This window comes from Aptenodytes forsteri, unplaced genomic scaffold, assembly GCF_000699145.1.
Source record: "Aptenodytes forsteri isolate BGI_AS27 unplaced genomic scaffold, ASM69914v1 Scaffold82, whole genome shotgun sequence".
In the NCBI taxonomy this organism is placed as follows: Eukaryota; Metazoa; Chordata; class Aves; order Sphenisciformes; family Spheniscidae; genus Aptenodytes; species Aptenodytes forsteri.
Window position 1 is genome coordinate 12,906,929 of NW_008795490.1, and position 24,727 is coordinate 12,931,655.

The window sequence follows — 24,727 nt, forward strand, 5'->3', positions numbered from 1 at the left end:
ACACTCAAGTGAGCGGTAACACATTCCCAGGACCAGGCAATATTTGTGCAAAATTTTCAGATGTGTCCAAGGATAAAATAGGTAGTTTTCTAATTGTGATGTGCAATTTCTCTCATGAAACATGATACTAGAGACTTGGAGGTAGCTAATTTGATGCCAGTTTCTAGAGTTTCAGGTGAGAGCTAGGGAACACATTGACCAAGAAACCTGCTGTCTTTACTGGCCAAATTGGCAAGAATTGTAATGCGGACCCAAGAGATGAACACATTGGGAAGGAATCAATGACATTTCTGTAAACAGAAGTAATTCTTCATAAATTCGTCAGTGCTTTGAAGTATTCAACAACCCTGAGGACATGGGAAATCCAGCTGATATAGTTTACTTTGACTTCAGAAGAGATTTCACCACATGCCTTTCAAAGGCTCTTAGAGGATATAATCTGAGGAGATAAGCAGGAAGGTCCTTGCATGGATAAACAGTTAAAAGATAGAACGAAGAAGGCTAGGCAGAAGTAGTTGGGTTTTACAGTGGAAAAGATTATTAATGCTTAGTTTATGCAGTTCAATATATTTCTAAATGATGTGGAAAAAGGAGAATAGTTGGGTGACCGCATTTGGTGATGCTACTAAGGGTAGTAAAGGCCAAGACTGACTGAAGAATTGCAGAAGGACCCCATGCTACTGAGTGACAGGGCAAAAAAACAGCAGATAAAATTCAATAGTGATAGATGTAAAATAAGGCACAAGGAGAAAACCCAGTCCTAACAACATTTACAGTGATGGGCTCTGAGCTTATTATTACCATTCACAAATGATATTTTTGTATTACGCCAAAGAAAATTTGGCACAATGCTAAGCAGCAGTCCAAAAAAGTATACTGAATGCTCAGAATTATTTAAGAAAGACACAGAAGGGAGCGCATTATTCCACTGTATGCACCTGTGGTGTCCCAGCATCTCAACTAGTATTTGAAGTTTTGCTGTGCCCATTTCATAAAGGCTGTAGTGAAATTAGAAAATATGCAAAGACAATAACAAGGATAATTGAAAGTACGGACCGTTATATGTGGAATGATTAAATAGCTTAGGACAGTCTTGGCTGGAAAAGAGGTGGCTGAGGATAGAATATGACATATCTATAAAACTACAGTGGCAAGGAGATGGTGAATAGGTATGGAATCCAGTACGATAATTAGAAGGCAGAAGCAGCAGGAGAAAACAAACAAAAGAAGGCATTTCTTCTTACAGGGCATAGTTAAACTGCCAAATTTAATGCAGGATGTTGTGGAAGGTACGATTTTATGAGAGTTGGAAAAGTGACTGGGAGAAGTAACGGGAGAGAAAAATCTACTGAAGGCTATTAAATATAGACATAACCCCAGTTCAGTGGAGTCTTGACAGGACTCAGGGGAAGCACCACCACACAGTTGTCCTCACCTTATACTTTTCCCAGCACCCCTCGCAGCCAGGTGGAGGAAGGTATTGGACTCAATCATCTGACCTACCACTTCTGTTCCTGTGCGGTGAGGAAGAGGACAGGAATGCCTACTCAAGCTGGTCACAAACAAACATTACTGTTGTAATGCAATTAGGACTAAAATCCTCTATTAGGAAGAGCGCAGGCTGTGCCAATACAGCATCCTAGCAAGGGCCAGGGGAGTACTGCGTGGGTCGCAGTAGGTAACTGTCCTGCATGCAGGGCTGGTTTTCTTCTCTCATACCAATGGCTATTGAAATCCATGGATACAATAGGAGGGAGACAGTTTTTTAATTGCGTACCTTGTGCAACCATTCTTAGAATACCACAAAAAGGACGTTGATTAAACTGGAAGGTTTAATTGCACATACAGAGCACTGCGAAGCAGTTTTGTATGTGGTACGTTTTGCAACTCTGTCTTAGATGTTGTGGGGAACACGATGAAGTGTCTCAACTTGCTCTGGTGTTGACGCACAGGCCACCACTGACATAGACGTCAGATTGTCACAGCTGCATCAGTGACAATGCATATGGGAAAAGCCAGAGTAAATGCAGCCTGAGAGTGGTAACTAGAGGGAGACAGTTTTTTAATTGCGTACCTTGTGCAACCATTCTTAGAATACCACATGCATAATTTAAAAAAGGACGTTGATTAAACCGGAAGGTTTAATTGCACATACAGAGCACTGCGAAGCAGTTTTGTATGTGGTACGTTTTGCAACTCTGTCTTAGATGTTGTGGGGAACAGGATGAAGTGTCTCAACTTGCTCTGGTGTTGACGCACAGGCCACCACTGACATAGACGTCAGATTGTCACAGCTGCATCAGTGACAATGCATATGGGAAAAGCCAGAGTAAATGCAGCCTGAGAGTGGTAACTGTACTAACAGTGCATCTGTATGTTGTCTCAGCTTGTTTCAATGGACAAGTTCACTGCATCCTCTGATAGAAACTAAACAGCCCCAGGCTACTGCCACAGATGTACTGCTTTGGATAGCCACTCCTCTCCTTAGTAATTACTGGGCTTGGAATTACAGCAGGGACAATAATAGTAATTTTGAGGAAGATTGTTAACTATCTTCAAGTTAGTTAAATAGCTAACTCCATTTCAGAATAACTCTTTGAAAACACTAACAGTCAAACTGCTCAAAAAATGCTTTCCATTAATGGTTTTCTTAGTTCAGCTGGTCTCCTTGGGGGTAAATACTTCAGTTGCATAAATGTGAAAGTTAGTTGTCCTGCTTTTAGGACCTGTACGAGTAAGAAGAAAATACTATTTCTCTTGGTAATACAGAGCTAATATTGCTAAACACCGAGTCATCATTAGAACTGCCTACTAATTTCCAATAAACCACAACTAGGCAAACCAGACACAGGCGTAGGACTTTCATGAATATCCTCAAATATGTAATTTGAGCTTGGGAGACTTGGCTGATAGCTATAGTATTATACGAAAACAGATCTTAATGTAACTATTAGAATATGAGGGTGAGTTCACAGAGCTGGTACTGAAATGACACTAGAGGTTCTTTCTGCTGAGCTTGACTACGCTTTGACTACACTCAAATCACAGAAGCCACATCAGATAAAAAGGCTAGCTGATTTGTTACAATTCTGCCCTTCATTTCTTGATAGGAAGAACCCGTTCATCTTGAAGGCAGTGCAATGGATGTACACATTAAATGGCTTAAGGAAGAATATATGAAAACTCAGAGGAACTGGAAAGAAGTGGATAACAGAATGAATGTGACAATAGAAATACGGAGGAAGATGATCAGCAATAAGGCACCTTTAAAAGACATTCTTAGATTATTTCCTTTCTTAAGATGCCCTTATCAGGTAACAGAGCTATTTTTAATAATGACATTGAATTCTATGTTATAGATGTGATACAACTGTAGGCACATATTTTAGTGGATGTTTCCAGTGAAGCATCCATCAACATTGTTCTCTTTAACCTAACTCATAGTTTTGCTGCTAACTCCACTTTAAAAGATTCACCAGTCCTGCGTTAAACATGCCACATACAGCACCAGTGGGTTTTCTGAAGTATTTTAGTGTTACTTGATGTATTTCTTCCCTCCTTTGAAAAGAAACGAAACCACCCCCTCCAGTTTATAATCTTCTTTTACTGAGCTAGTCTTATCCTGTCTTCAAAGTGTGCACCTCGTGTTGTTTTCAGTTTTGGTTTTGAGGATTGCAATAATACCAAAATTTTCTTTTTCTTTTAGCTTTTTAGGGAGTTCCAGCTTCTCACACACATGGACATTTATAAGAAAACAGTTGAGATTTTGGAGATTTATTCAGAAAACATATTATCTTTGTATGTGGTGAGGAATAATCCAATTAACATTATGCTGCAAGAAAATCTGAAGCGGCACACAGAGGAAGACATTCTAAAATGTCAGTACAAATCTTCTATGCTCTGAATATCAGAGTTTTGTTGTAGCTAATTGTTCTTACCTACGTAACTAAACTAGCTCTGATTTTACTGCAAAAACATTTTAAAATGTCACAGTTGCTTGAAAAATATATAGAGATGGGGAAGCATTAAGAATAAAAGCTAATAAATTACTAGGAAAACTAAGTCAGTCAGGTATTGAAACTTTTTTTTTCTATTGAATAAGACTGCAGGTTTGATAAAGTTAGTAACTGCCTTAAAATAAGATGAGCAGAATTATGTATTTCTAGATATGTTAGAGAGTGCTTATTATTTCCTAAAAATACATGCAGAAAATGAATTTTCTGGTTTAGAAAGAGAAATAGTCCCATAAGAGACAGTTTCCTTTAGAAAGAGAGGTACTGTTTCTACGGTTGAAGTCTTCATCCCAGTGGAATAACGGAGGAAGTAGTTACCGTTACCTGTATTTCAAGTACCTCGTCTCTGCAGAGACACATTGCAGGAAAAAGTGCACAAACTGGTACCTCTGGAGAGCAGGTACCACAGTCATGCAAAGAGGTCCAGGTATCTCGATGTGCTTGGCTCGCTGGCTGCGAGGGAGCAAGCATCTGCTGCCACTCAACTTCTTTCAGTCTGAAAAGTCTGGGAGTGCGGTTCTGCAGGGACAAAACATTGAAGGAGTTACTCATAATCTTTATTCTTCCCAAACTGCAGCTGTGGATGCCTATGCCTGAGCTTAGCTCTGTGAGAAGTGCTCCTTTGACTGTCATTTTCTATCAAACAGGCATAATGCCAGGATGTCAAATCAGAGACGACGCAGTATGAACACGTGTGTTTCCTATAGCAGTTTCACTCCTTTTATTACCAGGTTGTTTCTTAAAGAAGTAAGCAGAGTAGGTTAACATGTTGGGTTTTTCTTCCTTTAAGCTTAAAAACACGAGTTCTCAACAGCTCATGGTAGATTAAAAAGTGTCAACAAACAGCCTAATCCAGAAAGCCTTCATAGACTTTCTACTCATAACTTTGGCCTTAGAGAGCTATGGGTGTTGTGATTTCCCCTTTTCTTACACAATATGCCCACAAAGATTTTAATTCATACCTTAGTGAAGTCCCAAGGCCTTTATTTTCCTGTTTTTTTCTTACAAGCAACTTGACCTGGCACCTAGATAATAAATGCCTGATCAGATAGGTTCAGTGAAACACATGCCACCAGAAGTCTCACCTGCAAAAAAGATGTTGCAGTCATTAATAGCTGAACCAGAGGGGTGGTGGCTACCACATCCCAGGAGGTCCTGCAGCACCAGCTTGTACTGCAGCTTTCAAAGTGGAGTCCTCTGGCAACAGGGCTCCCCAGAGACATCTGATTTACTGGGGAGAGAGGAGCCTGGGGACGGGCGGTGGGGGCAGGAGGATTACTCAGCTCGCGAACTCCACTAGAAGCAACCCAAAGGCCTACTTACTTACTGTGAGAGAAATTTAATCGTAATACTGAGTAGCAGAGCGTCATGAATGATTTGAATACTACTGCCCATTGCCAGCTGAGGCACCTAAACCTTCACTGCGGTACAAACTTACTCTTCAAAATGCACTGAACAACAGTTCCACTGCTGAGCTGTTAACTATTTCATAGGCTGCAATCTGCTTTTCCAGGACAATACTGCAGTGCCAGAATGTTTTCATGTGTAATTTAGCAGAAATCCTTGCCTTTGACAGATATGAAAACGACTGCTGCATGTTTACTCCTGCCAGATGTCTTTGGAGATGATTCCAGTCTGTTTGCTGCAGTGAACGAGGAGGTAGGAGACAGAGCGCTGACAGTCTTGGTCTGTCCTCCTCCTGTGAGCTGCCTGGGCATATCACCTGGCCTTTTGGTGGCTCAGCTTAGTTCCTGGAAAAGGACAACATTAGCCTGCCTTTTGGGTAGAAGGCAAATATTCATAGAAATACTAGCTAAATTCAAAGCAGTGTTATTACGCTTACTTACTTCTCTGACCTGTTCACCAAAGCAATGCTGTGACATCGTTTGAAATACCGGGGTTTTTTTAATTTAGGTGAAGGTGGTGACACCAGTGTTGGAAGTAAAAAATCCCTTCAACGTGAATTCATGCGAGTTTGCGCTGTACGTAGGAAGAGAAGAGCTAGCCCAGCTCGATGACTGCACCATGGCCCTGGCGGCGCTGGTGGCTGCATTTCACGTGTTCGATATCCCGTGCCCAAAGAGAATCCACAGGACGCTCAACTTCCTGGAGTCCCTGGTCTTTGAGGTGAGGAGCCCAGCATCCCTGCCTGCCCAGGTAAAGGGAGGGCTGGAGGTACCCGAGTATCCCAGTATCTGAAGGTGTACACAGCACTCCTCTTGGGAGCCTTTGTCAAAATAAATCCCTTTGTTGTGAAGATAAATCAGGGCCATTCTTTCTGGTGAGAGCGTATGTGTATTTATAACTCCGTTATGTTTAATAATGCCCTTTTTTTATTGTACTGGCTACGTTCCTAGAAATTTAAAACCTAAGCATTTTCGTTACTTTAAATGGGAATTCTAGAGCAGTCTAGAGGCATTAGAGATAATAAAATTTTCTAGATTACTGCAAGTGTCATGTATTTTTTTTCCATATGGAGCATTTAAAAGATTCGGAGAGTCTTTTGACTGTCAGAATTTAAAACAACATGCTTGTGAGTTAATGTGAGCACTTCGCTGCTTCAGATGCTAATACATTTAATGTTTTGAAGTGGCACAAATTAAAGATTTACTTGTTACCATCATTTCATTATATTATGATCACTAAAAGCCTACTGTAATAATTTTTGTGTTTTAAAATGGTGGGCCTGGTTTATAATTTGGAGGATGATGAGTTTTCACTATTTTCTCCGTGCATGAAACATTCTTTTTCTTTTTTTTAACATTAATCCTGAATTTGCTAAATAGGGATTCTGAGATGAGCTCTCAAAGTAGCAAGAATGACTTATCTGGGATGCTGCCATGTGCGTTTGCAACCACAGCTTTGGCAACGGGGAGAAAACTCATTTTCTTTCTGAATTTGTTCCCCAGAACAAATCGGCCTTCTCCACATGGTGATCTGCCCACACCGAGCGGAGGCCCTCTGCTCTCTTCTTCCACAACCTCCTCTTCTCACTAACACGCTCCTCTTAACTCCTGCATGTCTGGAAATCCCAGGGATTACTGCCTGACTGCACGACTTCGGACAAGCACCTAGTAATGGACAGTGGCAGCAGCCAGCAAACATGACCTATTACATTAATTAGAAGTTAAAATGGCTTTTTATTAAAACACTGCATTCTACTAAAGAGATCAATCTCCCACCAGTTCTAAAAATGTCCATGTAGGCAAAGCAGTGTTTCTGGTCACCGCGATTCTTTAAACAAACACACAGCCTGGAAGACCACAGAAGTTTTGTTAAAGCCTGGCTGTGCAGAGGTGACTCCAATGCAGAGATCACAGTGGGAGACCCTGCAGTATGAGGGGAGATCGTTGCATTTAATGGCCAGACTCGCTTGCTAAAGTCTTCGGATTCTTCACGTGGCTCCCATGGAAATCAGGGGACAACCTTTACCTGTGTGACGGCTGGGCTATCATCTCCAACACAACATACAAAACAATAGCAACTGCCACTTTAAAGACTCAGTAGGTCTCCTGATTTAGTTTCCGAGTGAATTTGTTGGGTGTAGTTTTTGTAACAGAGGTGGCTACGCCCTGCTACCTCATCACACGGGATACAAAAGTAAGAATTATGCATGTCCTCACTGTTGTAAGTGATAGCTGTATGAATAAAATTTGGGCTCTGCATCATTTAAGTGAGGTTTATTCTACATCTTGTAAACGGTATTAATTCAAACCCATTTCTTGAACCACAGTACTTTGTAAGTAGGTGTATAAAAATTCAGGGAGCTGCTAACATCCCCAAGTAATCTCTGTGGAGCAGGAAATCTCTTCATTGGTTCTCACTGCAGGCTACAGAGCGGGCACACGAGAGAGACACAGAGGGTGAGGGAAAACTACATGGAAGGACAGAAGGAGAGTAAAGAGAAGAATTCGGCATTTTACTCATCTGCATGGGCAACTTCAGCTGCTGCCAGTGACAAAATCCAGGTCCATAAATGGGATTCTGATTGTGACAGCAAGAGGCCTGTGAGCCTTCGGAGTAAGTGTTTAGGGAGAAGGCAGACAGCAGTAGCCAAGCTGCTCTTTTAAACTCATGGCCACATTGAGCTACAGTGAGGAATTATTCCACACCACCCTCGGGAACAGCTGGGTTCATCTGAGAATCCTGGGCACACACAAATGTAACAGACGGCTCCAGTTCAGGTTTTATTTGTATTGTAGTACAATAAGAGTGCAATTTGAATGTACAAATATTGAACAAAATGTAAAAATATTATTTATGCAATGCTATGGAAAGAAATTAACAGAGCAATGCAACTTACTTCATACTGACCCTGTTTCACCTCATATTATGGCAGGTACCAGTCACCTACATGATCTGGAAGGGGCACAGAGAGTTCTTGAAATCTTAAGGAACTCTAGCCAAAGAACAGCCTAGCAAAATGTGTGGGAAGATGTAAAATTCTCCCAGCTCTGTGCAACGGAAATGCTCTGTTTGTTCTCAGCTCTAAAGGCTGAGCAACTGCCCACCGCAGCGCTAAGAAGAGGGCTGCCAAGAATCTTGATCCAACTCTTCTCTCTCTTCTTGCAAAAGTAACATTCTGGAACAGTCCTCAGCATACAGGTAGCTAGGCTTTCTCCCATTTAAAGTGCATCTGGTTTACATCTTACGTATATATACCAAGTGCAACGACTTTCCCTGACAAATCGTTATAATAATCCTCCAAGAAAGAAGGTTGCCTCACCTAAGTACCTGCTGGTGGTATCTGCAGCCTGCTAATGACCCAGTGAAACGCATGCATTTTACACCTAGGATGTGCCGATGCACCATATGCGTTTAAGTCTCCTTTTCCTCCATGCTTTGTCTTTCCCCTTATGCCTTATTAATTTATAAATCAGACTTTCCAACTAGGCAGTCGTGGGTGAAATAATTCTCCCACCATTGGGAAAACAAACCTATGTTGAATATGAAGCCAGAGTAGCAGTCCTAGCTTTAGCACGCTATTTTTCTCCACTGTTGTGGTAACTACACTGGAGACTGGCATGTGCAGACATGAATGAGTATATTTTCTTCTTTGCTAATATCCTTACCTCAAAATACACGTATTTTCCTTCGTGTGCTGAAGGACTGTGGCAGGCTCCCATGTAAAAGGCTGGGACTCTATTGTGCAGCATAAACAAAAAGTCCTCTATGAAGTCAAACTTTATTTTTCAGTTGCAGCCTTCTCTATACTGATCTTTTGGTAAAATACATTAAAGATGCTGGTGGAAAAACTCACGTAACATTTTTGTAATCGTGCAAAAGTAAAAACATTCAGTTATCAAAAAAGCATTATAATTTCAACCCCAACAAGGTTTGTTTTGTTTTGTTACACGCAAACAGACAGTTTTATAATCTGTAAAGTTATATGCTGTGGCATAAAGTGTCATGAATGTAGCATTAAGTGTTTCATTTTTAAACTATGGCACAAATACATATTAGCCATAACAGTCTCATCTGGCTACCTGTAGCCTAATTTTTGGCTAATCAGTTTTTATTTTGATAGTATGAAGTAAAAGCTTCTGAAAAGTAAAATGGGTACAAGAAGTAGAATTCAAGATTTCGTAGAAAATATTAACGTTTCCTTATATAGTACAGCATAAATAATTAATGAAGGTTTTCTTGATGTCCAGAGAAAGTTAAGGATCCTAACCATCCATGGAGAATTAGCGCCATTAGTTTGGTAAATAAGACTAGCTGACTCGGCTGGGGGGGGGGATGTTACACAGTACCTTCTCAAAAGCTCGAACATGTCCCAGAACGATTCAGATGTGTACTGGCTCTAGGAGAATATAAATAGTCCACCAGTGCTGAACGTACGTTTCTTCCTTTCTGAGAGTCCTTACTCAACAGTTCTAGCGAGTCTTTGTGCTTTGAATAAAACATGAGCTCCAGTGGAGAAAGCTGGCTCGTACACATTTTCCATTATCTTCAAAGTTCATTGTGTGAGTTTTTCTCTGCAGCTTTGAACATCAGAATGGAATTAAAGATTTTTAGGGCTGGTCCCAGTTTAATGCTCATTATTTTGACTATGTCTGATTGGGTCATTAGCAGAAATGCTTCTCCATCAATTTGCTTTAAAAGAAAAAACACACAAAGCTATTAATAGGTCTGACAGTGCAGCAGTATAGATGTTTCAGAAAACATGAAAAGAAAATTCCCAGCAATTTCAGACAGTGTAAAGGAATGGCTGAATACTAACACTTTCAAATGCTTTCAGGATAGCTTGGATTTCAACCTTTTAGACAGATCAGCTAGTCAAAAGAACAGGATGATGATCTTCTTTCTGCTTGAAAACAACTGTCTGGCTAATTTTTAGCAAACCGGTTCTTATTTTCATACTGTCAGTATAAAGTAAAAGCTATTGAAAAGTAAAATGGGTAAATGAAGTAGAATTCAACTGTACTGCAGCACAGTAACGCTTTTTAACATCTTAGCTACTCCTTTTATGCAAGCCTCCAAAAGACAGCTTCTGGATCTCCCTCCCAACTACAGACCTGGAACCCCCTTCAGGCCACCCCTTTCTGTTCATTAAATAGCAAATTAAAACGAATTTGGTCCCAGATGTAGACAGGGGCCAGGCTGTTTACATAAAAAACAGGCCATAAAACTGCCTCCTTGACACAAACGCAACTTTTCAAAACACTGAGTATTTTTTCTGCCAGCTTTGTAGTGTTGCTATTTTAATAAGTGTTACAAGTGAATATTCTCCTGTAAGCAAATTGCTCTGTCAGCAGGAGTGCTAAATCCAAACATGAAGAGCCACAAGGCCCTCACTTCCAAGGGCTTAAGTGGGGCCAACACTTCTTGTGTAAACTTCAGGTCACTTAGGTATCCTATAGTAAGTGTTCAGTGTAACACAAGCAGGATAGCTAGGCCTAAAAGCCAACTGTGGTTAAATCAGGAGCACTGCTTAGGCTTAAAGATACTAGTTTGAGATAAAAACAGTGTAATTAAGTTTCTGTAGGACTAGAAGACAAGTTTTCTGAATCAGACACGCTGCAAAGGAAGCCTGCAAGGTACACCCCAGCGCTGTAAGTCGAGGAACACTGCAGTGAGAACAGCATCATGCAGTTACCACAATTACTTTCTACTCATTTCATGCACAAAGCCAGACTAGGTGGGCTCAGAACCAGAAGTGTGCGAACGTGGGGTTGCCCAACTTTTTGCAGCATCTTAATATAAGCAGGATGAGTGTTCATTTCCACAGCAGAGGTTTGAACCAGCACCTTCTACCTACTGAAAGACCTACTGATGCCAGCCAGTCCGTGCCGGTTGGCCTCACTGGGAGAGGTTTAATTTACTACTCACAGACAAAGCCTGAGAGGCTGAATCCTGAAGAGGGGAAGTATTTTCTTACACCTCTGAGAATGAAAGCGTTCAGGATTCATCCATCTCTGTGGCACTTCCCACCGGCTGACTTGATTAGCAATACGCCAGCTTTTATTGATCTTAAATTCATTGGTGAGACACCCTAAGTGACATAGGGGATGATCTAGGCCTGCATACCTGCTGCAACTGTAAAATGCTTAACATCTAAGCAAGTGCAAAATGCCCAGAGATGCAGCCTGTCAGTCCTTTGATATGCAACTGTAATAGTCATTACAATCTACAGCACAGCTTGAAAACTTTTGTTGCAGATTAGCAGGGCCATCTGTATGCATTTTCCTCAGGAGGTGCCTTCTCAAGTCTAAGTACCACATTTATTCTTCACTTGAAAGGCTGGCTGACTTGGGATATTACAGTATCAGACTCTGCCCATTCAGGTGGTCTGGCTGGGATAAGCACCTGAACTATTCACTCTGGCAATTTGTGATCAAACAGCCTTCTTGAAACTAAGCATTAACAGGAGTAACAAACCTCTGAGCAGAAAAGAAAAAGCCTACCTAGCTTATAAAGGCCTATTGTACCTAAAAGCCCTATCACTTCCTAATGACAACTTTGGCACAACAATCTTCTCAGATACCAGAAATGCGTGCCTGGCATGCTCGCAAAGTGAGTACACACTCCTTTGAACCTCATCAGAAGCTTTCAGATCTTCTCACTTCCCACTCACTCAAATCACATTTGTAAACTGGCTATATCAGGAGGAAGAGCATCAAGAGCTAAGTGTGATCAGACAAGATGCAAAGAGTTTTAAGAGGTGGTTATCTTGAACCACTGCTCTGCTTCATTTTACTTATTAACATCCCGCAGAACTAAAATAACACTTATTTATAAATGTCCTCAAACCAGGTTAAGAGAGAACAGTAGTAAATCACAAAGTTCCTCCTCTTTTACCATTAGTTCTAAATAATTTCAGTTGCAGTAACAAAGCTAGAGAAGCATGAGAGAGCTGGCTGACACTTAGCTAGTTTTATCTTCTTTACTTCCTTTCCACTCCATGACCTGCGAACCACCCTAATCTTCCATACATCTGCTTCTGACTTTAAACATACACTTCATCCTACTACTTTATATGTATTTTTAATGATGACATAAAATTAATCTTTCCACCGAGCTTTGTACTCTGTGTCTTTTTGAAATAAAATTCACCCACCTCATCTTTAAACACCTTGCCATGTTCTTCACATCCTGGTAAACTCCGTATAAATTCAGAGACCTGCCACCAAAGTATACAACAAAAGATTTAGTAAGACCTGTGTTTTCTCAAAATAGTCTTAAAGGTTGACAATCATTGAATTTTTTTAGCTATTGTTTTTACAGCGTCATATTACGTGTTCCACCTTCTTCTATAAGTGCACGGAGTCATGCAGCTGGGTGTTTAAGGACAGGATTCACAAAATCTGCAAACTAAAAGAGCACATGCCACCCCTGTCCACAGGACATCTAAGAGTGGGATATGGCTATTCCCTCAAAATTACTCAGGTTATTCTATCCATGCAGATCCAGAACCATGAATCTTCTCTTGGTGAATCACTTCTCACAAACCAAAATGGCTGCTGTCTTCCTCTTCTTTATTTTTTACAGCACAGATATCAGTAAATCCTTTTTCAAAGTTCATGCTTCTTTTTTCTCCGATTAGAGGAGATCCGACTGTCCCAGCTGCAGAAATCTGCCTTAGTCATAGGTACTTCTGAAAGTAAAGCAGGGACTAGACCCTGTCTGTCCAAGCATTATTGCATACTTGAACAGTGACTGGGCTCTGATCTTGAAATCAGGTGTCACGGCCTGACCATGTCCCTGCCGTTCCTCTCTACACTACATCCTCACCCTCCAAAACAGTGTGCCACATCCAAACTATGCACCAGGAATAGCTCCTTGGTTCATTCTGACCCCTAAACCATTCCTCCAGAATGTTTGTGTGGGTGCTAGATGTTATTAGTGCAGACCTGGAGCACCTGATCTGCTGGGCCATAGGTTTAGCACTTTTCTTTCCCTTTTTAACCCCAGTGAATATATATATATACACATACATGTTGATCTATATCTATACCTATCTATACACATATGAATTAATACTTGCTGCTTCCAGGGCTGGATGGCAGCTGAATGGGCATTTTGGGGGCCTTTTACATTAGGTCTGGCTCACTCTAATCCTCTGAGTACTAATGCATTATTGTTAATGTATGGGGCTGATCTAAAGCTCTGAATCAACCAAGACTTCAAGGGCAGTGGCAGCGAGATACAAGGTACAGGGGAAACCTACCTCATCTGTACTCCACTTAGAAACTTTACTGGCTGGGATCCCAGCTACACTTGGAAGGAGCTTGCTCTGCTGTTCCCAGCGCAAGGGTAGGCCAGGGATTTGCAACTTGGAAGACACAGTAACTGGTTGAGAAAGAGGCCTCTGTGTGTTGGGTTCTTCAACATCTTCAACAACAGGAAGCAACAAACAAGCATTAAATCCCTCAGTCAGGGATAAGATCAGTCACAGCAAAAGCATGTTCGTTTCTATTGATATATATGGGCCTCCCTACACAAGCTGTACAGTTTTGCGTACACCAGAATTAGAGGAGTACCATGACTGTTTTTCCACTACTATGACTGTAATTATATTGGCTCTATATAAATGTAACTACGCTTACATGGAAAAAATCTATTCCAACACAACACGGTTCTATGCCAACACAACTGTTGGCATGCCATGCCACAGGTCAAATAATTTTAAATATTTTGATAGAATAAATTGCACCCACGTTTAATAGTTGTACAGTAGTACAAGAACTAACTTAACTCCAGGGTTGAGCTGTTATAACTTCATCAAAAGCAGCACTGCACTGCTGCAAAATTCTAAGTGAAATCAGTTGTACAGTTCCAGCCCACTCAACATTTATGCCTCATCCACAACAAAATGTTTTTCAGTTCTTCTGAGGAAAACACACAAATGTCTGCAAATTCCCTGCTCCCACGTTAACTGAATGTTTTATTCAGAAAATGACTTTAACTCCTCCATGCTGCTCTGGGGTTTTTTACAAGGTCATTTCCCTTTTTATCTCACTTATCCATTATGGAAGGAATGAGCTCCCATCCCACCGGCCTCAAGGTAATGTACCAGTGGGAGGATGGCTTCAGCCACATGCTGCTGTTGCTGCTGCTGTCTGGAGAGCAGCAGCAGGCGCAGATGCGTGTAGGAGGAAAGAGTGAAGAGGCATGCCTGAAATGATGTCAAACTGCGTAAGACATCTATGTTCATTTAGATCCACTGCAAATGCAAAAGCAACATGCCTGCTATGAACTCAGGCCTGAATGCTTCCCAATTGTCAAGTAAAATTGTGGAAAACCTCTGGAATTCATTTCTGAATGGAACAGCCAACAAAGAACCTATGCCTAATATTCCTTACTAACGACTTCATGCAATCACTCACAAATCCCTGTGCTGTTTTTGTTTGGATCACTCACTTCTATTACAGCTCCATTCTATTTCCATTTTTGGGAAGTTGCTATTATTCACAGTTCTCCCTAGCCTTACTGTTCTAGTTTTCACACATTTGTGCCCAACAACTAGGGCACAAATTCCTATTATAGATTTTTGCCAGCACAGTGGGACTGGTCTAGAATATATAATGTGGCCAATATAGGATGTGATTACATTTGCTTGTGTTGTTCTGCTCCTCTAACCTAAATTTTTGTTACTTTCAAGACTTATCCTCATTTTATATCAATGTCGATTATTCAGAAGTTGACTCGTAAGCCATTTAGTCAGTATTGTCGGCCCACTGATTAAATAGACTCCTTAATTTTTTCCTGTCATCATACTCTTACACTCGGAAGTGAGTTCCCTAAATGTCTGTTTACACTTCACTGTGATTCTTCAAATGTTCCTTCGAGCTTCTACTACTACTAAAAATCTCAGTGAGAAAGGAAAGAGTCTTGTAAGGCAGCAAGCATGCTGAATGTAAAGCCTATTTTACCGAATAGTATCTTTCCCGTTTTCTCTTGAATCCCCTTCCCATCCTTAGCCCCTGATTTCTTCCTTTTAAAAAAGGTCTCTTAAGAGTTGAAAATGTGTTTAGCTATCTTTTTTGTTTTCCATTCACAAAACATGTAATACATTGATACTGTAACATAAATAGCAGATAACAATACTGTGTGAAGAAAATTCCAAGCAAATTGCACTCCATTTTCGCACATGCTTAAACATTATGTATACATAAGAGTATATAGGTACATGCATAGTGAGTAGCAGCAATGACAGCTAAGGTTACCTATCTATCCCATACGTCTCTACTTTCAACAGTTTACAGCTGTGTCAAATCCTCATAGTTCCAGATGAAAAATCTATGCTGGGCATCATTTTTTTTTAAACTTCAAGCAAACACAGGTCAGATGGTTATGAATGAGGTTAGCAGAAAGTAAGTTCACGAACGTGACACTGCATAACACTAAACCTTGTACTCCATCTAATCACATGCAAGAGCTCTATTTACTGACATGGAAAGGAATGCAGTGCCTAATGCCTTTGAGGATGCGGGCAAAAAGGCCTCTGCTTCTCAGCCTCTGTCGTATCTGCCTTACAGGTAAGATGAACAGCACAAAAGGAGCCTGTAAACTGCCAATTTACCCAACTAGATGGAGGAAAAGAAAAAAAAGTCCCCAACCCTGCAGCAGGTATAACCACATCCCTGACAAAAGGAAGTTTAGGTTTAGTGTGGGTAACTTCTTGCAAAAGACAGTGCAAAGCACAGTTTTGGCTACAATCTATGTCTGTAATACCAGACATCGGAAAGCTCTCCCTACCCTCGCTCTGCAGGCCCTGCTTTCCAGAGAGGTAATCTGTGTGGGCCAGAGAAAATCATAGAATCATAGAACCATAGAATCATTAAGGTTGGAAAGGACCTCTAAGATCATCGAGTCCAACCGTCAACCCAACACCACCATGCCCACTAAACCATGTCCCTAAGCGCCTCATCTACACGTCTTTTAAATACCTCCAGGGATGGGGACTCCACCACTTCCCTGGGCAGCCTGTTCCAATGTTTAACCACTCTTTCAGTAAAGACATTTTTCCTCATGTCCAATCTAAACCTCCCCTGGCGCAACTTGAGGCCATTTCCTCTTGTCCTATCGCTTGTTACTTGGGAGAAGAGACCAACACCCACCTCGCTACAACCTCCTTTCAGGTAGTTGTAGAGAGCGATGAGGTCTCCCCTCAGCCTCCTCTTCTCCAGCCTAAACAGCCTCAGTTCCCTCAGCCGCTCCTCATAAGACTTGTTCTCCAGACCCCTCACCAGCCTCGTTGCCCTTCTCTGGACACGCTCCAGCACCTCGACGTCCTTCTTGTAGTGAGGGGCCCAAAAAAAAACCCAACTTGGTGTCGTCTGCAAACTTAGTGAGGGTGCACTCGATCCCCTCATCCAGATCATTGATAAAGATATTGAACAAGACCGGCCCCAGTACTGAGCCCTGGGGAACACCGCTCGTGACCGGCCGCCAACTGGATTGAACTCCATTCACCACAACTCTCTGGGCCCGGCCGTCCAGCCAGTTTTTGACCCAGCGCAGAGTACACCTGTCTAAGCCGTGAGCCGCCAGCTTCTCTAGGAGAATGCTGTGGGAAACAGTGTCAAAGGCTTTACTGAAGTCCAGGTAGACCACAATTTATGTCTAGGTAGACTCCAATTTATGTCTCAATTTGGACATTTAGGAGAACAGTAGCTTGAGGTGCACCATGGGTTAGCCAGTTTCATCACAGAGCCACAAAGAGCTCCTTGAACCACGTCAGTGAAGAAACAAAATCCGCTTGCCAACCCCATGCGAGATAGCAGAGCCAGATGCAGTAAGTTCACACTTTTAACCCTGACCACTGTTCTTCTCTGCTGACATTTTGCTTCAGCATCAGCCTGCCTGCCTCTACATTCTTCTTCATACTTAATGCCACCTTGTTATCCCTCTCCCTGAACCATGACTTCCTTAGTTCATCTCTATCTTCTTAGTGAGTTACCTTCCAACAAAACATAACCTAATGTTTCAAAGAAGCTAAATGGCAAACACTTTCTGGCATTAACGACAGACCATTAACACTCCTCATTCCCTCCTGCATGTTCTAGCTCCTAGCGTGTAGCAGGTTTTTAAGCACAGGATTTATGTCCTTAAAAAAAGCTAGTATGAAGGGGCCATGATTTCAGCGGAGTTCTTTAGCTCCAGATAATCTTTCTCCAAAAAAGGGAAGATAGCAGTACATGTTTTATAAAGTATCACTAGAGAACTGGTCAAGCGAGTATGGCAAAAGTAGGTTGAAGAATAATAATGTAAGTGACATGCAGAAAAAATAGGGCAACAAGCACAAGTACCAGCAGTCACAGTCCACAAAAGTCTGCACAACTGCAATTATTTTAGCTTGAGCTTTCCATGACTATGATAGCAAGAACTCAATGATCCATTTTCATCCTAAAGATTAAGTATTAGGGCACATTTAAACAAATAATGGCACAAAATTACGTGTATAAAAAGGAGGTAAAAAGGATAACTGTTCAGCAATAATGTAAGACAAGTGTTCTAGTTTTATAAATCTAATTATGCAAGGCCCTACACAGAAATGTATCCTAGTAAGCAGAGCTTGTTGGTGAAACTTTGTATCCAAATAGTCAGTTCTGCCCAAATGCTTCACAAAATCAGGCCAGTTTTGTTAGAATAAAAAAAGAATCGCAGACAATTTAAAAATGCTCCGAACTATTTGATTTTAAATTTTTTGTACTGTGCTATATAACGCAAAGTCAACATCAAAACAGTGTGTTTCCATTCTGCTGAAACAGAATACTTCAAATGACCAAAACCTCTTTCTTTCATCTGCTTTAGAGAGATTCTTCTTTTAATGCTTCATTTTCTCCAGAATTCTGAACTATATCATGTTTCAAAACACCGTAACAAGCTGGATTTTTTTTACACCTTTTGTACAGCTTTTCTAATAGATGGAATCTTTCGTACTTCACACGCACTTCAGAGTGCCTCTTAGATCTATTTAAAAAGCGCTGGCAGACAAATGATGTTTTAAGAAATGTATCAGAGGTTAATAATTAAAAATAAAACACTACCTTAATTTTATCTTTATGCAATGCTCTACTAGTCTCAAAGGATTTCTTGGGTTTTACAAGGATGAGCTCACTTAAAAGGTAAGAAATGTAGCCCTTAAAGAACCACACTTACTTACTCTCAAGATTTTTGATGAAAGCCTTACAAATTTTGTGTTGCACAACAAATTGCTGAAGAAAAAAATCTAAAATTTTAGGGAATTAAATGATGAAATTAAGACATTTAGCTTCTCATTGAACTTGCATGAGTTAATAAAATTATTGCAGCAAAAGCTGCACTGAAACAATGCACTGACTCAGTCCAATAACTAGCCCGACATACTAAGTTTCACACACGCAAAATAATTATCAAATGTAAGACTGTGACGTTCTGGATTTGTGCTGTATTCTTTCTAAACAATGAGGATAAAAATGAATAATGAACAGCTACCTCAATCTGTCCAACTGCATCAGTGAACAGCCAAGAGTTTTGACACAGCAGTACACACAACCACACAGAAGCACTGAACCAAAGAAAAGTCCATGTTGGAAGGGACCTTTGGAAACTGTATGATGCAACCTTCTGTTAAAAGCAGGGCATTAGACTAAGTTATCCAGGGCCCTGTCAACCCAAGTCCTAAATATTTCCAGCAAGGCGGATTACACCTCTTTTCTGGGCAGCCTATTCCAATTGTTCTCATGGTGAGAAGCTTCTTCCTTATATTCAGACAGAATTTCCCCTGAAGCAACTTGTGCCTATTCCTTTTTTTCCCCACCACTATGCATCCTGGAGGAGAGGGTACCTCCATCTTCTCTATAACTACCTTTTAGTTACTGGAGGACTGTAACTAGATTCTGCCAAGCCTTCCCTTCCCGAATTCCTTCAACCTTTCTTCATATGTCAAGTCCTTCAACCACCTAATCATCTTGGTGGCCCTCCACTGGACTGTCTCCAGTTTTTCAGTGAAGTAAAAATTTTAACCATCCCTCTGTAACACTCATGAAAAAGAAAGGGCCCGTTCTGCATATGGGCTGCTGGAAAGTATCAGACTGCACAACAGACTGAGGTTGGGTTGAGTTAAGTCACCTTAACTTTGCATTATGCCTGTAATGTAAATAAACCCACATGGTTTAGTGGGCATGGTGGTGTTGGGTCGATGGTTGGACTCAATGATCTTAGGTCTTTTCCAACCTTACTGATTCTATGATTCTATGTGTAAATACTTTAACTTTCTTTCAATACGCTTTTGAAGCAATAAGTAAACGTTATACCTTCACAACTCAGACCGGTTTAACTACCTATTTTTAAAAGTCAGTGGAAAAATGTTCCTGAAATGAAACTTTTTATACCAGTATTCATTTTGCACTCATCTTTACAACTGCGATAAAGTTCTTGGCAAAGCCTTTGATGATTACAAGATAAAGAAACACAGTGGTAAAAGTGTTGCTGTCAAGAAATTTTTGGACACAAATAGTGAATGCGGAAAATACGTTGCAATGCAGTTTCATGAAGAATTTCAAGGACTATCACACTTCTTTAGTTCTGCAGACTTTAATACGAAACAAATGAAGTACTGCCAATTTACCTTTAATTTCATTTGAAATGAGCAGCTTATTTTCTGTCTCCTCTTCTTCACACTCTTTGTTCTTTATGGAGTCCTTTGTTTGTAGTACTCCACTGAGGAAAATAAGATGTTCATTTTTTATTAATACATCATAAAAATCACTAAGCATGATGACATCCCTTGCTAACAATGCTATTAACACATCAGGATTCCCACACAAAGGATGTTGTATCATCATAAAATAAAAAAATGAGAGGATCTAATTTCTGACTTACACAGATGGCATGACTACTGACATGCATTTCGCAAGGAAAGCTCAAGAGTAGCGTAAACTAAGGTTACATAAATCGTAGCAACACGCTTGACTTCATAACTGAAACTGGAAAATATACAAGTGAAGGCAGTGGATGTGTCCACAGCAAAAGATGGGAAGAGTGAAGAACACATACATAGCTGCATCTCCTACAAAGCCTTCCTGGTTATCCAGGCCATTTTCTGGAGCTGTCTGAAACAACATCTACTCCTTTTTCTCTGCCCAACCTCCATCTCCACCCCACCCCAACTCCTGTACTATACTGACACGTTGTTGTGCAGCTGTTAATGATCCCACTGAAAATACCTGTATTCTTTTGTTACTGTTTTTGCATTACTTCTTATCCAGCTAAAAGAGCCGCTCTTTGCCTGCTGCCTGTGGCTGCTCCCTCAGCTTTGCCAGCCCAAACACCTGCAAAGAGGGAACGCCTTCCCGCTATTGAGAAAAATGGGGCAAGAGAAGTGGAAATAAGAGAACTTCTCAAAGGAGGGTGGGTGTATTTGCATCTTGAAGTCAGCCCCTGGGAAACTCTGCAAACTCTGCCTTCAGAAGGTATTTCCAGCCTGGTTTTTTACAGAAATGAAGCTTATATGAACTTGCTGACATTATGTGTGTATTTATTTCCTTCTGCTTTTAAGACTTGAGAACACTTTGGCCAATTCTTACTAAACCATCACAGATGCAGAGCTCTCAGAGATACTAAGTACATAATGAACATTTTCTAAAAATAGGCACCAGACAGAATGATTAACTTAAAGTCAAGACTACAAGAAAGCCCACTACATGAACTCCTGCTTTACTATCTACCAGAGAAGCAGTCAACAAGAACCCCTTTACAAATGTCCCAAACACAAATAAAAAGCCAAACTAGAGCTAACACCTTGTTAGACATCAAGATTAGCTAACCTCAAAACAAAAATCCACAGAAGAAACAGACCTGTTTAATTCCATTGTTTACATTTATACTATTAAATACAATTTAAATATTAAATACTATTTATACTATTAAATACAAGTAAGCATTTGGGAATAAATCAGCTAGGAGCTGCAAGTTCACTGGTATTATCAGAAATATATTTAACACACTATTAATGGTGCAAAATGAACACAACAAATTGGAAAATCCAGCCTTTGTAGTACGGTAGGACACAAATAATAATGGTATGACAAGCAATGCCAGTGGAATGCATACAGCAGGCATGCCTTCTTGTGCCACAAAGGACTTCTCCACAGTATCTTCCTCAGAAATATCACCTGCATTTATTTACTTAAAAACTACTTTCCTAACCTCCACACACAGAGAAAACTTCTAAAGTAAGATGCTACAAAGTAGTGCAATTAATTCCAAAGCCAAAGTAAATGATTACTGTAATTCAACATAAGGAAGAGAGATCACCAAAACCTGTGAGGAAACATGTATCTTCATATTTTCTTGAGGACAATTTTCATAGCAACATACATCCAGAAATTTTATCTCACTAGTTAAATACAAGATAGTATCATGAATTGAAGGTTTTGGGGAAGGGGTTGGAAGATAAATTGTCTTTTCTTTTAAGAGGTAGTACCATTTGATTCCCAAGCCTGAGCGTTCACCTTCCTTCACTGTAAATATTTCCAGAGTGGAATTCCTATTACAGTGACATTCTTTTGCTACTCTGAAGATAGTATAAAGATACTTTCAAATTAAAATTGAGTCTGCTGTAGGCATGTAATTTTTATCTTGAATTTTAATCTCAGGAACATTCCAGAGGGACAGACTGCAGTTTTTACACACATATTTTTGCAAACCAAAATTTTCTAGTATAATTGTTTGCATGCACAGATACCTCTTACTAGTTAAAAAAGAAAGAAAGACAGGGAGTAAGTGGAACTGGAGATCAGCTGAGAACCACTTAGATTTAACACAGCAAAATAAATCTCACGGTTGGCTTCATATGTGGTTTGTTCCTCAATCAAGGACTTCTATGAAACAAAAGACTACCTGGAATATGAAGGTATACACAACTGTACTGAAGTCAAACAATTAAATGCACGCTACAAGCTCAGCAGCTAAAGAGCACACAAGCATACGTATCTATGCCTTCAATTATGCATGTGTACTTTGAATACACATCTAAAAAGATCCACTGGGTATTGCAATAACCAGATGCTCAATATTTTATAACTCTAGCAGTTCATATATACCTAATGTTGTGAACGCTATTTTTCATGCCTTTTTCAAAGGAAGTTTATTCAACTAAAAGTCCTCTCTGACTATGCTGGATACATAAAGAATGTGGAAAGCTAGATGATAAAATGCAGATAGTCATCAGTGTATTCAAACAGTTCAAATACAAACTGCAAAGCCTCTGGGTAGCCCAAAGTGGGCATGAGGCTGTTGTTATCTTAATGAAAATGACTAAATACAGTGAACAGATAGCACACGTATTGGTTATTTTAGGTCTTCTTAAAGATAACACCCTCTAAAAAAAAAGAAAGACGAAAAAAATTGTACTTCAATTGATTTTAAGAGATAGTCTGTAAAGTCAAAGTTTATTTCTAAAAAAAGATGCATTTACTACAGCTATGGTTAAAGTGATGAATGACAACTATTATTTAACACAGGTTATTTCAAAACTACACATGAAACAGTCTTCTGTCTTTTTTTGCTGTTTAAATTCACTTGAGTATGACTAGTGAATGCTGTTTATTTGTGGTATGCAAACTATACCAACACTGCTTGATGCTCCTACTAGATCTTTTTCAACATAACTTGAACAATATCACCTGACTGAAATAACGTGAAAGAATGTTCTAAAGAAAAGCTGACCAATTTTAAAAGATGCAAAAAGCTACACATTAGATTTTTTATTTAGCCTAGGTTTTTGCAATAAAGGAAACAATTAATAATAGTTCAGAAAAGAAAAAAAAATCTAGTGGAAAAAGGAAGGGAAATCATAAAGCACTGCCAGATTCAGTTAACCCAATTTGAAAAAAAAGTTTAAAAAAAAAATCTTGCAGAGGAGTTTCAGAGGATTCAACTGATTCTTAATAAAACAGTTACGTTTCAATCATCAGCTTTACTGTGAGGTATTTACCGTATAATACTAACTCTCTAAAGTCTCTCAAGACACTATTATTGCTAACACTTACAGTTCATATATTATGAACACATGATAATATAGCTGATGTAAATATACAACAAATGACACTTCTTGTTCCAGGGTGTCTTCTATTTCTGTATGAAAATAACCAATAAAATAATGCACTGATACTGTAACTAATTAAAAATGTAGTGAACCCTATTGCCTCACATATCCGCATGAAAACACTGAATTCTATCTTTTGAGTTTCAAAGATAGCCTTTTTATAGCATAAATATTATTTTCCAGTGCAAGCTCGGAAACTATCTCATGTCGTTTTCTGTCAAAAAGATACTCCAAATCCTGAGAGTTAAGGAATTACTTTTCATTTTTAAATGTATGTACATATTTGTACATATATAATAACATATCTGTACACAGAGGTAGAGAAGAAGGATCTCAACTTCCAATAATTTGTCTTGTAGTATTTTTCCTTTACTCTCTGAGGAGAGAGTATAAATATATATAAATAAATTTCTTATTTCTTAAATACACTGTGAACCTCCCTTCCCCCCTATTTCTAATACAAAGACAGCTGAAGAACTTCCACCTCCTTCCCCACTGCTTCCAAGAGTTCCACAGACAAATCACTGTACTGCATTGGCCGGTAAGTTGCATTGTAAACTGACCGACTCCAAACAACCCGTACTTTGAAAGGAACTGATAGTTACCCAGGTGCCTTCTTTTCTTTCACATCATATAACAGGGGCTTCTTGCAAGGAGATTTACTTTCTGCATCTTCCTGCTTAGTTGTTTCTGGTACAGTTCTCCCAGATGATCGATTGTGAGCTGAAGATTTGATACCTACGTGACCAGGGCTGGGGCATTTTCTGTCACTGTTTAAAACAAATTAACAAAATGTTTAAAACTGCAAGCAGCCGAGTTGTTGTTCAACCTATTTTCTCTATGGGTAAAGAGTCATTAGTGTAATTTAAGATACACAAGGTTTTTGTTTGCTTGTCGTAAGAAATACACGGAAGTTTTTTACTTGCCGCCAACAAAATTGTATACCTGGGATCTTCAGAAATCACAATACAGAACTCTCTTCCCCGTGAAATCAAAGGTAAAATGTTTAGGCAATTCAACAGGAACAGAATTTGCCTAATGCTATTTTTGATAATAAGCTATCCACTACAAATATTTGTTACACAAGTAAACTTTGAGGTATCATTTTCCTCCTACGCCTTCTCTCCCTTCCATGATATACCGCTGTGCAGCCAGGACCCTTTAAAAACGTTATGCA

At 39.9% G+C, this 24,727-nt stretch overlaps 2 protein-coding genes across 2 annotated transcripts in view; one reads left to right on the top strand and one right to left on the bottom strand.

Annotated features, from left to right (window-relative positions):
* SAMD3 (sterile alpha motif domain containing 3) overlaps positions 1-6,212 on the top strand; it is a 41,533-nt gene extending 35,321 nt beyond the window's left edge. Inside the window, exons 7-10 of the mRNA XM_009281586.1 lie at positions 3,111-3,314; positions 3,707-3,878; positions 5,590-5,672; positions 5,928-6,212. Coding sequence (XP_009279861.1) covers positions 3,111-3,314; positions 3,707-3,878; positions 5,590-5,672; positions 5,928-6,212 — 744 coding nt within the window. The remainder of the gene's footprint in view (positions 1-3,110; positions 3,315-3,706; positions 3,879-5,589; positions 5,673-5,927) is intronic.
* A 3,146-nt stretch (positions 6,213-9,358) lies between these two features.
* Positions 9,359-24,727, bottom strand: part of L3MBTL3 (l(3)mbt-like 3 (Drosophila)) — an 82,590-nt gene continuing 67,221 nt past the window's right edge. The window contains exons 18-22 of the mRNA XM_009281532.2: positions 24,156-24,320; positions 20,071-20,162; positions 13,684-13,847; positions 12,574-12,636; positions 9,359-10,109 (exon numbers count right to left, since the gene is read on the bottom strand). Of these exons, the coding sequence (XP_009279807.1) occupies positions 9,966-10,109; positions 12,574-12,636; positions 13,684-13,847; positions 20,071-20,162; positions 24,156-24,320 (628 nt within the window). The 3' untranslated portion in view covers positions 9,359-9,965. The remainder of the gene's footprint in view (positions 10,110-12,573; positions 12,637-13,683; positions 13,848-20,070; positions 20,163-24,155; positions 24,321-24,727) is intronic.